Source organism: Anopheles coluzzii, chromosome 3 (assembly GCF_943734685.1).
Source record: "Anopheles coluzzii chromosome 3, AcolN3, whole genome shotgun sequence".
NCBI lineage: Eukaryota > Metazoa > Arthropoda > Insecta > Diptera > Culicidae > Anopheles > Anopheles coluzzii.
In genome coordinates, this window is record NC_064671.1 from 37,471,708 (window position 1) to 37,486,538 (window position 14,831).

Consider the following 14,831-nt stretch of genomic DNA (forward strand, 5'->3'; position numbering starts at 1 on the left):
ACAGTTTATAGTTGGCATGCTTTTTAGTTGAACGTTCGATACTTGACTGACAGATTAATTATGGGAATATTGGCGTTTGTACAGGAAAACCGGTTTCTGATCAATCCACAAAATTCTCATGCCCTGTAGAGAAAAAAAATTCAAAACAATTTTTATGGAATAACGTGCCAACTAAAAAGCACATATCACATATCATTTCAGCAGGAAATCAAAGTTCAACCAATGAGCCGAAGCTGTACATGCATCAGCGGATCATTAACTTAATGGACATTCACACAGGTCAGTACTTCAAATACATTTAAAAATAAATAAAAATCAAAGCTTCTCGACAATGGCTGCGTCTCGCTTGTTTTTCTTCTTATTACTATCAGCTTTTGGTAGATAATTGAAAGACACTGGGAAGAGAAAGCCAGTCAGCGTATTCCTTGTAAAGAGAAAGGAATGGTCAAGAATTCTATTTAAGATGCACCGATCACATCGGTGTATTTCAATCTCGCCTGACCGACGTGTAGCCAGTGCAACAGCACACCGATTCAATCATAACGGTGAGCCATGCGTATGTTACTAAGGGTCGAAAATGAGATACCATGGAACAGCAGAAGCCAGAAGAGAATATTCATGACAGTTTTCCAAATCGTACGACCATTGCAGCGTCACTGTTATACTGCTGATCAATAGGTACGCTCAGACACGGCATATTGTTCTTCACAAATCTTTCCTCTTGCACCAGAAACAATTGTCAAAAAAAGATTCGCCAATATGTTTGCGTTCATACACAACGAATCTTAGCTGGATACAATTAAATTTCTCTCGGCCTGTCAAAGATAGCAAGCAAATATTTTTGTTATCCATCCAGCTATGAATAACTTGGATTGCTCGAAAAAGATTCGTCCCAGGCTGCTAGACTTACCCTACCTCAATGAAAAAGAGTGTTTGACAAATATTTTCTAGCAGAATATGCCGTGTCTGAATGCGGCTACTCAAAAATTAGACAATAATTGTTTCTCTGTTTTAATGATGTGAGATATTAACCTTGTTCGACAGAACAGTTGCTGGTTAAAACTGCTGTCACAATCACCGTTTCCCGTGGTAACGATAAATCGTCCAGAGTTCGGCTAATCTTTTACATACAATTTTTACCATCCGATATAGGATGGATGACACGATTCTTTGGTTGAAATGTTTTGACAGGTGCAAAGAAAGCTGTGTATTTTGGTACTTAAACTTATTTTTGGGCTCCCTGCGCATGGTAGAACAATCGATGGAAGGTTTTTAGTGATCCCATATTCAATCGGTAAAAACAAGTGTTAATGTATCTCCGTTCATAACAGTGTCATTTTGAAGTTCACTGAAGAATTGTGAATGAAAACACAAACACGTTAGCGATTTTTTTACGATGGAAAAGGAAAGATTCGCCAACAAACAATCGTTCCTTGGAAAGTTACGTATTCGGTTGTCTTAATCTCTTATCATTTGTTTGGATACTATGAGTTCAATAAAAATCAAACAATAGTAAGTTTTTATTAAAAGATTAATGTAAGCGATATCCTATAAAATCAACAACATCAATAATAAATCTTAAAACAAAAACTAATCAATCGACACACACAACACTGCTCTGCTAGATGCACGCACACAATCATGATTATGAATCCTTCCGACAAGATTTTAAGGGCAGGTCAGTTACATTATTTCACATGATACTCGATATGTTCTGCAAACTTCGACTCGAAACAGGTTTTTAAATTACAAATGAAACTGCATGTGTCATTCGAAACGTTTGTTCCAACATAAAAAAAAACATAACTCAAGCGGGTATGGAATTGTAAGAAACTCGACACCTGTAATACAAACGTGCCCCTGAAATAACAGGACACAAGCGTATAACACTAGATTAAATAGCAAAAAAAAAGTGAGCTTGAAAAACTCGACAATTTACAACGAAGAAACTACAAGGAGGCAATACATTCCGTGTTGACCCATACGCCAGCCGCTACATTAATTTTCGGTGCATCAATTTGAGCACACGTTAAGAGAAAGTAGTCTAACTAGTTTTGTCAAAAAGAAAGGAATTCTCAACGATTCTATAAAAGTTACTCCAAATGAAACGAGTCGCTTCAGTTTGTTCATCACTACAGTGGGGTCAGTGTCAAGCTTTTGAGATCATTTGTGAAAGATGAACATATTAAGCGTTTCCTTGGTTGTTATTTTCATAATTTTCACTTTTTACGATAGAACTGTTCAAAGCATTTCCACCTATGGCACGTACAACGCAAGCCTTCAGACCTGTTTTTATTACAGAGTATTAAAGGGACACAAAAACCCTACCCGTGTGCATGTAGATTCAGTAAGTGAGTTTTGTCATTCTTATCATTCATTTTAATCTGTGCACAAGTGTGGCGAATGTGTTACGTTAGTGTTAAGAAATATCATGTTACACATAAGAACTAATCCAGTGTTCGTGCAAACTTGTATGTTATAAGTCACTCAATCTGACGCCAACCCATCTAAATTAAACAAAAATAATTTCAAATGTACTGTGTTCACTCATAATTTTGTTTGACGCAGTAATAAAAGTAAAATTATTCATAAACAAGTATCATTCTTTCGTTAAATGTGCTATGGTTAGAGTTTGATTGCATCAAGTCGTTCATAACATGAGGACAGATCCTATACTACCAAATGTCTACTATAACGACTTCTTTTTGGCACTCCCATCGCTTTTTTTTGGCATAATCAACCATGCGCTCAACGAATACAATACAAGGAAACGAACTATTTCGCTGACAGGTAAATTATCTGACAGGTAAAGCTAATGGGTTGGGGGAGAGACATCATCCGCTTTTGATAATCACTCAAAAAGAGTATCCTCTTAAGCGGAACAACAAAATGGAAGAAATGATGATCTGTTCACTGAAAATTTACGAAATACTTGATACTGAAGTTATTTAATTGATTTAGTTCCGTGTTTATTCGAATAAGTTTTCTGGCAACTTGGCGAATACACAAACACTCTTAGATCCGTTCTCTAAAAGTTCTCCAAAACACATAAAATTGTCACTTCACTTCAAATTGTATTGCATTGTATTGTTATTGTATTGTTTATTGTATTAAGTGATTGGCCAAACAAGCGGCCTTATCACTGAATTAAAACTAAAACTTAAATAACTAACGCAGTGTACAATGACAAGACGGATCAACAGAATCTAGTAGGTAGGTGCCAGTCACATAAAATGTAACGCTGATTAAACTTACGGGTCATCGCAGTCATTGGGTCGTTCTCGCTGTATGCACGTCTTGTAAGGTCAGTTCTTATTAGTGTGTAGTTACGGAACACTCTAGGAGGGACATTTATGTTGACTCTAGCCAGTAGTTCTGGCGAATCTATCTCACCGACAATAAGTTTGGACAAAAACGTACATTGGGCATTATCACGTCTCCTAGCAAGTGTGTCCAGACCAAACAACAAACAACGAGTATGATACGATGGACGAGGGGTTACATTACGCCACGGAGTGAAGTGTAGGACAATACGAGTAACTCTCTTTTGGACAGCTTCTATTCTATTGGACCAAACACTAGAGAATGGACACCAAACTGTAGAACTAAACTCGAGGATGGAACGAACATAGGACTTATACAGAGTTAACAGGCAGTGTGGGTCATTGAGTTCTCTCGAATGTCGACGAATAAATCCTAGCATTTTGTTAGCTTTGTCTAAAATATCACAGTAATGTTGTCGGAAATCTAGTTTGCGATCCAGGGTGACTCCTAAATCCCTGACCGTATTGCACCGCGGTAGTTGTGTCCCTGATATGCTATAGATATACCTTATCGGACTAGCTATTCTAAAGAAAGACATTGACGTACACTTATCAACAGAAATTAGCAGGTCGTTATTGATACACCAGTCAGAGAAAACATCAATCGATCTTTGCAAACTTTTATTCACGCACTAATATCTTCAATGCGGCGGTCAATATCTACTTCGTATACGCTGCTTAGTAAAGCGATCCATTCCTATAGAAATTGTTTTCATCCGTTCTGTAAAAAGAAGCTTTTTTATATGAAAATTATATGAAATTATTATGAAATAGGAATATATGAAATGTAATATGAAATATGAAATATGAAATTATATTTTTATACAAGAAGCTTTTTTATTTATATACCGACGATACCGGACGATACCACCTGGTCTACATACACTATGGGTATTCATGAAGTAAAATTTGTCATTTGAGCGTTAAAACAACATTTATATACACTGTTACTCGCCAATTAATGTTGGTAATAACTAAAATATCTTGAAAACTATGATTCTAAAAATGATAATTCATCCTAAAATCAACTGAAGCTGAACATTGTAGCCGGCTGGTGAAAGCCCGTTGAATCGAAAATTGCATTGCAAAAATCTCCTATTACATCCAGAATCGGCTCATCATGCTGCAACATGATTTTTCTTGCAAAACCAGATCTTCAACAAAATATTCTTGATCTATCTGGTGTAACGTCTTAATCAAAATCTTGCCATGCATAATGACAGGCAAATGATATGCAAAATGCAGTATGTGCGTTCGAAGTATCAAAATACTCCTATTACTTCTCTTATGCTCGCACTTTTGTTTTGTGTTAAAATAGAACTTAAGAGCATGTTCCTCTCATATCTTCAATTTTGATCCACTGTAGTTTTTGACAGATAGAAGTAAACCAAAAATCAAGTTGTTTATATGAATGCGTTGCGTTACATGTGTTGCGAAGTGGTTTTTTTTTTTTGGATTTGTTGTGCTAGAAAACTGTGTTTAACGCATTTTTTTAATCGAATTTTGTAAAGCCCAGCTGAAGGTTTGGGGTTAGGAATTAGAGGATAAAATATAAAGAGCTATTATTAGCCTGAAAACATGCAAAGAACTAATGAAAATACAGCATGTAAAAACACACACACACACACACAAATAAGGTATAGAAATGTTTTGATATTATAAAACTGGATGAACAAAATCCATGAAATCCTCCTGGCTTGAATGTAGTCGGAAATGAATCGAAATTGATGTTTTGGCAGTTTAAAAATCAAATATGTCAGTTTTCTGCTAACAAAACTTTCATTATCTATAAGGAAGTTTCTTTTTTTTTGACAAAGATTCTAATTTTGTAGGCGTATTTTAAAGTCATATCCGAGAGTTGCACTGGAAGTTTGTTGCCTACTGTGATTTCGACTGCCTGTCACGATTGATTTTCCCTACCAGACCCCAGACCTCAATATTATGCATCATTTTAGTTTAAAAGTACATTATTAAAAAAAATGTTTTAATTGCCCAAAATTTGTACCAAAAGCTTTGTCATAATAGACATGACCTGAACAGCGTTTTAAAAATGTCAATTTTTCTATTTGTCATGTAAACTATGAATTTGTTCATCAAAATATCAACATGGCTGACACTTATTGAATACATAAATCAAATATCATTTCATTAAAAATGAACACCATTGGCTTAAGATCAGAAAATTTTCCTGATCTGATCTTTAGTCAGTTTGTAGTGGATTATGTCACTCTATGGATGGCTTAAAAGGTGCACAGTCGCGGTTTTCTGAATTTGACAGTTCTTTCAACAAATTTTAATGATTGGATACAATATCAGTTAAAAGCAACATGATAAAAAATTATAACTTTTTTTTTATTTTCAAAATGTATCAAAAGTGAGAAGATGTGATCATCTTGCTCAGAATATTATCTAATAATATGTGCAAGGGAATAAACCACTCACTGCAAGCAAAAGGAAAAGATGAAATATTTTTTGGTTGAAAACCTCAAAAAATATCCTAGGAAACCACAATTTTAAGTCATTTTGACAATCGCTACGATCGTTCCCGCATTCGATCGAGTTTGGGAATATGGCAGGATGCCTTCTAACGATCCTAATATGCTTGATCAACCCACACTCATAAAACATCACGTGGTTCTTTTTAATATATTATTAGTTTATTTTCTATATCGCTACAACCGAGCGCTTCATAGCTGGATTCTAAAAGAATAGCAGTTCCTGTTTCCAAACTCAATAGCAGTTTAAAAAACATCTTCTGAGCGTTTAAAATATTTTCCTTTATGTCTTCAAACCTCTATATCAACATTGCAAACATCTCCTAACCATTTTAAATATTTTACCAATTGGATCAAGTATTCCATTATATGATTTTAAACACTGTAAGTCATGTAATGATACTTACTTATCCGGCACTACAACCGCTTTGCGGTCTTGGCCTGTCTCAGGAGTGTTAGAAAAAAAAAAACACTTTAATGTCACTAGTGTTCATCCAACATACTTTGCCTGCGTCCAGAAAAATATGTTGTTATTTCTTTCTCTCACTCTCTTTCTCCTTTTTCGTACTATACTCTTTCAAATTCGTCCCTCTCTCGAGTTATATCTATCTGCTAACTTGACGGTCGTTTACCTTAACGGTCGTCTAAATTTTAAACTGCAGCTTAATCAAGTTCTACTAAAAGCTAACCGAACCCTTTGGTTTATTTTACGCTTTACCTCTATGTTTAGAGACCAAAGCTGCTTAATAAACCTTTACTGTGCTCTAGTAAGGCCTATTCTTTAATATGCTAGCATTGTTTTCAAACCACCTACCATCGATGGCTGTTCGAGAATTGAAAGGATACAACGCCTCCTTACCAGGATTGCCTTGCGTGGTTGGTTTGGTGCAGCCTCATTACCTCCCTATGAAACGGGATTGCAGTTATTCGGTCTTCAGTCTTTAAATTTCTGTCGCCAAGTAATTCAAGCATGTTTTATTGGTGGTCTTTTAGTTTATTTTACTGATGCTCCCAATTTACTCTCGTCTATTCTGCTGTATGCTACTTCTCGTTCTCTACGTCAACGTGATCCTCTGTCCGTTAAGACACGTCATAAACGATATACTTTCAATGATCCTGTTCCATCCTATTTCATATTATTTACTATCTCTTTGATTTTGGCACCACTCTTAGCTCTTTTTATAAGCGTGTAATTTCTCTAATTCCTTGTCTAAGTTTTCTTTCAATCTCTTTTTTTCTAAATGTTTATGATAGTCTCATTGCGCTCTGCTTGTGTTTTTTTGTTTCTTTTTTAATGCGGATATTATTATAAGCGGATATTCAATAAAGAAAAAAAAAAACAAATAAAAAAAAGATATGGAAATTCAATTTAAATAGCAAAACAAAACCAATTTCAAGTAAATTTTCACTTGAGCTGTAGTCCGGGCTTAAAGCGTTAATGTAAAGCGGATGTTAAACAATAACACAGAATTATACAACAAAAATTAGTAAATAAATAAACACGAATAAAAATCACTATATTCATTGCAGGAAATCAGCCATCGACTACAGTACGTAATGATTGAACCGACCAAAAAGCTCATACCAACGGATATAGATATTCAACTATGGAATGAAGACGCAGATAATCTAAGCATCATTATATCCGACAAAAAATTTAAGAAAAAAATTAAGTCCAATATCGATGTATATGGATACTGCAGTCAAACGCAAACAAACCCAACATCACCTACACCATCGTCTACACCCTCCACATCAGCAGCTACAGAATCGTCTTCTACTATTACCCTTTCCACTATGTCGACTCCAACAACAGCCGGAACCTCACCAACAACACCTACAACACCATCGCCTACACCTTCGTCTACACCCTCCACGTCGGCATCCACAGGATCGTCCTCCACTGTTACACTTTCCACTGCATCACCTACTACACCGACAATGACTACATCCTCCACATCAGCATCTACAGGATCGTCTTCTACAATTACACTTCCGACCGTGTCAACTCCAACGACACCAGGAACCTCACCAACAACACCGACAACACCTTCGTCTACACCCTCAACATCAGCATCTACAGGATCGTCTTCTACTATTACACTTCCCACTGTTTCAACTCCAACGACACCAAGAACCTCGCCAACAACACCTATAACACCTTCGTCTACACCCTCAACATCAGTATCTACCAGATCATCTTCTACAATTACACTTCCAACTGTGTCGACTCCAACGACACCCAGAACCTCACCAACAACACCGACATTGCCTACACCATCGTCTACACCCTCAACATCAGTGTCTACAGGATCGTCTTCTACTATTACACTTCCCACTGTGTCGACTTCAATGACAACCAGAACCTCACCAACAACACCGACAACACCAACGCCTACACCATCGTCTACACCCTCAACATCAGTATCTACAGGATCGTCTTCTACAATTACACTTCCCACTGTGTCGACTCCAACGACACCAAGAACCTCACCAACAACACCGACATTGCCTACACCATCATCTACACCCTCAACATCAGTATCTATAGGATCGTCGTCTACAATTACACTTCCGACCGTGTCGACTCTAACAACACCCAGAACCTCGCCAATAACACCTACAACACCATCGTCTACACCCTCAACATCAGCATCTACAGGATCGTCGTCTACTATTACACTTCCCACTGTTTCAACTCCAACGACACCAAGAACCTCGCCAACAACACCTACAACACCATCGTCTACACCCTCAACATCAGTATCTACAGGATCGTCTTCTACTATTACACTTCCCACTGTGTCGACTTCAACGACAACCAGAACCTCACCAACAACACCGACAACACCAACGCCTACACCATCGTCTACACCCTCAACATCAGTATCTACAGGATCGTCTTCTACAATTACACTTCCCACTGTGTCGACTCCAACGACACCAAGAACCTCACCAACAACACCGACATTGCCTACACCATCGTCTACACCCTCAACATCAGTGTCTACAGGATCGTCATCTACTATTACACTTCCCACTGTGTCGACTTCAACGACAACCAGAACCTCACCAACAACACCGACATTACCTACACCATCGTCTACGCCCTCCACGTCGGCATCTACAGAATCGTCCTCCACTGTTACACTCTCCACTGCATCGCCTACTACCCCGACAATGACTACACCCTCCACGTCAGCATCTACAGGATCGTCGTCTACTATTACACTTCCCACTGTGTCGACTTCAACGACAACCAGAACCTCACCAACAACACCGACAACACCATCGCCTACACCATCGTCTACACCCTCCACGTCGGCATCTACAGAATCGTCCTCCACTGTTACACTCTCCAGTGCATCGCCTACTACCCCTACAATGACTACACCCTCCACGCCAGCATCTACAGGATCGTCATCTACTATTACACTTCCCACTGTGTCGACTTCAACGACAACCAGAACCTCACCAACAACACCGACAACACGATCGCCTACACCATCGTCTACACCCTCCACGTCGGCATCTACAGAATCGTCCTCAACTGTTACACTCTCCACTGCATCGCCTACTACCCCTACAATGACTACACCCTCCACGTCAGCATCTACAGGATCGTCGTCTACTATTACACTTCCCACTGTGTCGACTTCAACGACAACCAGAACCTCACCAACAACACCGACAACACCATCGCCTACACCATCGTCTACACCCTCCACGTCGGCATCTACAGAATCGTCCTCCACTGTTACACTCTCCACTGCATCGCCTACTACCCCTACAATGACTACACCCTCCACGTCAGCATCTACAGGATCGTCGTCTACTATTACACTTCCCACTGTGTCGACTTCAACGACAACCAGAACCTCACCAACAACACCGACAACACGATCGCCTACACCATCGTCTACGCCCTCCACGTCGGCATCTACAGGATCGTCCTCCACTGTTACAATTTCCACTGCATCGCCTACTACCCCTACAATGACTACACCCTCCACGTCAGCATCTACAGGATCGTCGTCTACTATTACACTTCCCACTGTGTCGACTTCAACGACAACCAGAACCTCACCAACAACACCGACAACACCATCGCCTACACCATCGTCTACACCCTCCACGTCGGCATCTACAGAATCGTCCTCCACTGTTACACTCTCCACTGCATCGCCTACTACCCCTACAATGACTACACCCTCCACGTCAGCATCTACAGGATTGTCGTCTACTATTACACTTCCCACTGTGTCGACTTCAACGACAACCAGAACCTCACCAACAACACCGACAACACCATCGCCTACACCATCGTTTACACCCTCCACGTCGGCATCTACAGAATCGTCCTCCACTGTTACACTTTCCACTGCATCGCCTACTACCCCTACAATGACTACACCCTCCACGTCAGCATCTACAGGATCGTCGTCTACTATTACACTTCCCACTGTATCGACTTCAACGACGCCCAGAACCTCACCAACAACACCGACATTGCCTACACCATCGTCTACACCCTCCACGTCGGCATCTACAGAATCGTCCTCCACTGTTACACTCTCCAGTGCATCGCCTACTACCCCGACAATGACTACACCCTCCACGTCAGCATCTACAGGATCGTCGTCTACTATTACACTTCCCACTGTGTCGACTTCAACGACAACCAGAACCTCACCAACAACACCGACAACACCATCGCCTACACCATCGTCTACACCCTCCACGTCGGCATCTTCAGAATCGTCCTCAACTGTTACACTCTCCACTGCATCGCCTACTACCCCGACAATGACTACACCCTCCACGTCAGCATCTACAGGATCGTCGTCTACTATTACACTTCCCACTGTGTCGACTTCAACGACAACCAGAACCTCACCAACAACACCGACAACACCATCGCCTACACCATCGTCTACACCCTCCACGTCGGCATCTACAGAATCGTCCTCCACTGTTACACTCTCCACTGCATCGCCTACTATCCCGACAATGACTACACCCTCCACGTCAGCATCTACAGGATCGTCGTCTACTATTACACTTCCCACTGTATCGACTTCAACGACGCCCAGAACCTCACCAACAACACCGACATTGCCTACACCATCGTCTACACCCTCCACGTCGGCATCTACAGAATCGTCCTCCACTGTTACACTCTCCACTGCATCGCCTACTACCCCTACAATGACTACACCCTCCACGTCAGCATCTACAGGATCGTCATCTACTATTACACTTCCCACTGTGTCGACTTCAACGACAACCAGAACCTCACCAACAACACCGACAACACCATCGCCTACACCATCGTCTACACCCTCCACGTCGGCATCTACAGAATCGTCCTCCACTGTTACACTTTCCACTGCATCGCCTACTACCCCTACAATGACTACACCCTCCACGTCAGCATCTACAGGATCGTCGTCTACTATTACACTTCCCACTGTATCGACTTCAACGACGCCCAGAACCTCACCAACAACACCGACAACATCATCGCCTACACCATCGTCTACACCCTCCACGTCGGCATCTACAGAATCGTCCTCCACTGTTACACTCTCCACTGCATCGCCTACTACCCCTACAATGACTACACCCTCCACGTCAGCATCTACAGGATCGTCATCTACTATTACACTTCCCACTGTGTCGACTTCAACGACAACCAGAACCTCACCAACAACACCGACAACACCATCGCCTACACCATCGTCTACACCCTCCACGTCGGCATCTTCAGAATCGTCCTCAACTGTTACACTCTCCAGTGCATCGCCTACTATCCCGACAATGACTACACCCTCCACGTCAGCATCTACAGGATCGTCGTCTACTATTACACTTCCCACTGTATCGACTTCAACGACGCCCATAACCTCACCAACAACACCGACAACACCATCGCCTACACCATCGTCTACGCCTACCACGTCGACATCTACAGAATCGTCCTCCACTGTTACACTCTCCACTGCATCGCCTACTACCCCTACAATGACTACACCCTCCACGTCAGCATCTACAGGATCGTCGTCTACTATTACACTTCCCACTGTGTCGACTTCAACGACAACCAGAACCTCACCAACAACACCGACAACACCATCGCCTACACCATCGTCTACACCCTCCACGTCGGCATCTACAGAATCGTCCTCCACTGTTACACTCTCCACTGCATCGCCTACTATCCCGACAATGACTACACCCTCCACGTCAGCATCTACAGGATCGTCGTCTACTATTACACTTCCCACTGTATCGACTTCAACGACGCCCAGAACCTCACCAACAACACCGACAACATCATCGCCTACACCATCGTCTACACCCTCCACGTCGGCATCTACAGGATCGTCCTCCACTGTTACACTTTCCACTGCATCGCCTACTACCCCTACAATGACTACACCCTCCACGTCAGCATCTTCAGGATCGTCGTCTACTATTACACTTCCCACTGTATCGACTTCAACGACGCCCAGAACCTCACCAACAACACCGACAACACCATCGCCTACACCATCGTCTACGCCTACCACGTCGACATCTACAGAATCGTCCTCCACTGTTACACTCTCCACTGCATCGCCTACTACCCCGACAATGACTACACCCTCCACGTCAGCATCTACAGGATCGTCGTCTACTATTACACTTCCCACTGTGTCGACTTCAACGACAACCAGAACCTCACAATCAACACCGACAATACCATCGTCTACCACAATGTCTGCACCCTCTTCATCGTCTTCACCAGGAACGTCATCGACAATAACGCTGCCAACATTTACAACTCGAACTAGACCCTCAATGATTAATCAAGTTTCTACGACAACAACTGTTGCTACTTCAATGGAATCAACAGGATTTACCAAGGACGCACCAGTTGTTACGGTGACTGTATCGACTATAAATCCTGTTGTGTCAGATTCGCCCACAGTATTTGTGTCCAATACTAATATTAACAATGCCGCTCCGAACGTTGGATTGATTTCGCCACAAAACTTACCAAAGCCTCCAAGTTTGCTTCCCTTATTGTTCGTGAAACCTATATCGCAGGCATACAACAATCTAAGAATTTATCAAAATGGAATAAAAAAATTAAACAAAAACCGAAAACACATTGTTCATTGGTACCCTCGATTCAAGTAACCATGATGTGTTTGATTGGGTCGATATGGCTTTTGATGTAATTGTAATTGGTGTAAGCGATAGTTTGATTTATAAAATACAAATGAATTATGTTTTAACAGTGAGTAAGTAATGAAAATTATGCAGCAAACAAATATGCCTCGTAAGATTTTATGTGCTATTGAGATTTGAAAAAGCAAACTTTAATGGATTTGTATGTGTTTGTTTGGCGAATGGCGCACGCTCTTAAAATATGAAACATGTTTTCAAAAATAATTTACTACAAGTAAATTAATAAAATAAAACATTTAAAATGACTAGTAATAGCTATGTACTAAAAACAATAAAATTTAATTATACAACTAAATAACCTAATTCTTCCTCTTTTCATATTGCTTGTTCTCTTTTATCTTTTACAATTAATATCCCGCATAGCCTGACACACTGGAATGGATTGGCTCTTATGTTCATTCATGAGGGGCTCAAAACGTTCATCTAAGTTATATTTTATAGAATTCAATCGTACGTACATACAGTCAGTAAACAACACAATTCACCAAGGACACAATGCATATTAGACACTTGAACGTGAGATGTTTTACAATGCATAAGCTCACATGCTGTTCAATATCCACCAAGTGAGTAACTTCTCATCGACCAAGTAAAAGAATAAACGGTGGAGAACTAGATCAGTTTTCTGCTTTTGGGAAAAATCCGAACGTTAATTCTAGTTATTATTAACTTGATATATTGTTGGTCCGGGAAAGCCCAAACATACGAATCGAAGACATTAAATGAAACGATCGTATTATTAATCATAAACATAATCTGATCCCGAATTACGCATGGCTACGTGATACTGCAATGAAGTACGTGTTTTTTGTATGAATACTAGTTATATAGTACAGCCAGTCTCGTGGGACAATCGTCAACATGCACGACTTTTTTTGCCTGTCATGAGTGTAAGCCCCCAATAGACTGTACATTCATACGTAAGACTGAATATACTGCTATAGGTAATCAATTAGGCACTGAAAGCAAAGCCCAATAGTGGCACAGGCAGGCCTTGACCGACAACAGTTGTTGTACCAAAGAAGAAGTTATATTGGCCCGGTCACAGGCCAATAGAGTTTACAGATATAACAGATTGTGTTCCGTTAGAGGAACAGCAAATTGTTTTGATAGTTAACACAAGCTTTTGAATATCTTTTGAAGCATTCATTTCAAATCCTATGTCGCTTCCCCAAAACAGGCTTTCTATACTTATTAGTTTCACATAATTGATAATCAGTCCTTCATACTGGGTATGCTTTGAATGGTAATCAATCCCATCTAACTTTAAAGGAGTCCGCTGGCCAGTGTATCTGATATAGGAGCTTGTATTTGTTTACTTCTTTCAGATATTTAGGTAAAAAAAAATTAAAAAAAAAATTTAGCTAATTATTGAAACTGGTTGCCGCGGGAGAACATATGGCTAAGCACCGTGAGGTCTAATGATCAAAATTGAATGTAAAAAGTACAAAAACATAATTATAATCACAAATAGCCACAAAATGAAATAAACAAAACGGAGCAGACAATTAACCAGAAGCCTTTACCGCCAATTTTTATTCTGTGATGAATGGTAGAGAAACCTTCAAGTGAGCACATAAGTACTATTACGAAGCACCATTAAAAGAACCATTGAACTAGTTCCTCGAAAACATGAGTACACTGATGACATTGATGACATCTACAACACAGACAATTAGGCACCGCAAACAAATGACGAATTTGGTTAAACAAACGCTGTCTAATTTGAGCCACCCCACGCTACAAACCAGAATACCCCCCACATAGTTCTTTTCGC

At 40.5% G+C, this 14,831-nt stretch overlaps 1 protein-coding gene across 5 annotated transcripts; it reads right to left on the reverse strand.

Moving 5' to 3' along the window:
- Nucleotides 1–7,365: 7,365 nt before the first annotated feature.
- Nucleotides 7,366–11,723, reverse strand: LOC125907421 (uncharacterized). Of its 5 annotated transcripts, none has more exons than XM_049609395.1 (3): nt 10,915–11,723; nt 10,309–10,506; nt 7,366–9,696 (listed from the first exon to the last, which is right to left on the reverse strand). In XM_049609395.1, exons 1-3 carry the CDS (start codon nt 11,719–11,721, stop codon nt 7,522–7,524), a joined length of 3,180 nt encoding a protein of 1,059 aa, XP_049465352.1. In that variant the 5' UTR covers nt 11,722–11,723; the 3' UTR covers nt 7,366–7,521. The 5 variants fall into 5 exon arrangements, with proteins under 5 accessions (XP_049465352.1, XP_049465351.1, XP_049465353.1 ...); XM_049609394.1 differs by having other exon boundaries at nt 10,309–10,710; XM_049609396.1 differs by having other exon boundaries at nt 7,366–9,084; nt 10,309–11,723.
- Nucleotides 11,724–14,831: the final 3,108 nt, after the last annotated feature.

Coding starts and splice junctions, on each gene's coding strand:
- LOC125907421 (XM_049609392.1), bottom strand. CDS start 11,721: ATGGGCGTCGTTGAAGTCGATACAGTGGGAAGTGTAATAGTAGACGAC. Junction 9,697..10,308: donor ATGTCGGTGTTGTTGGTGAG/GTTCTGGGCGTC, acceptor GTTGTTGGTGAG/GTTCTGGTTGTCGTTGAAGT.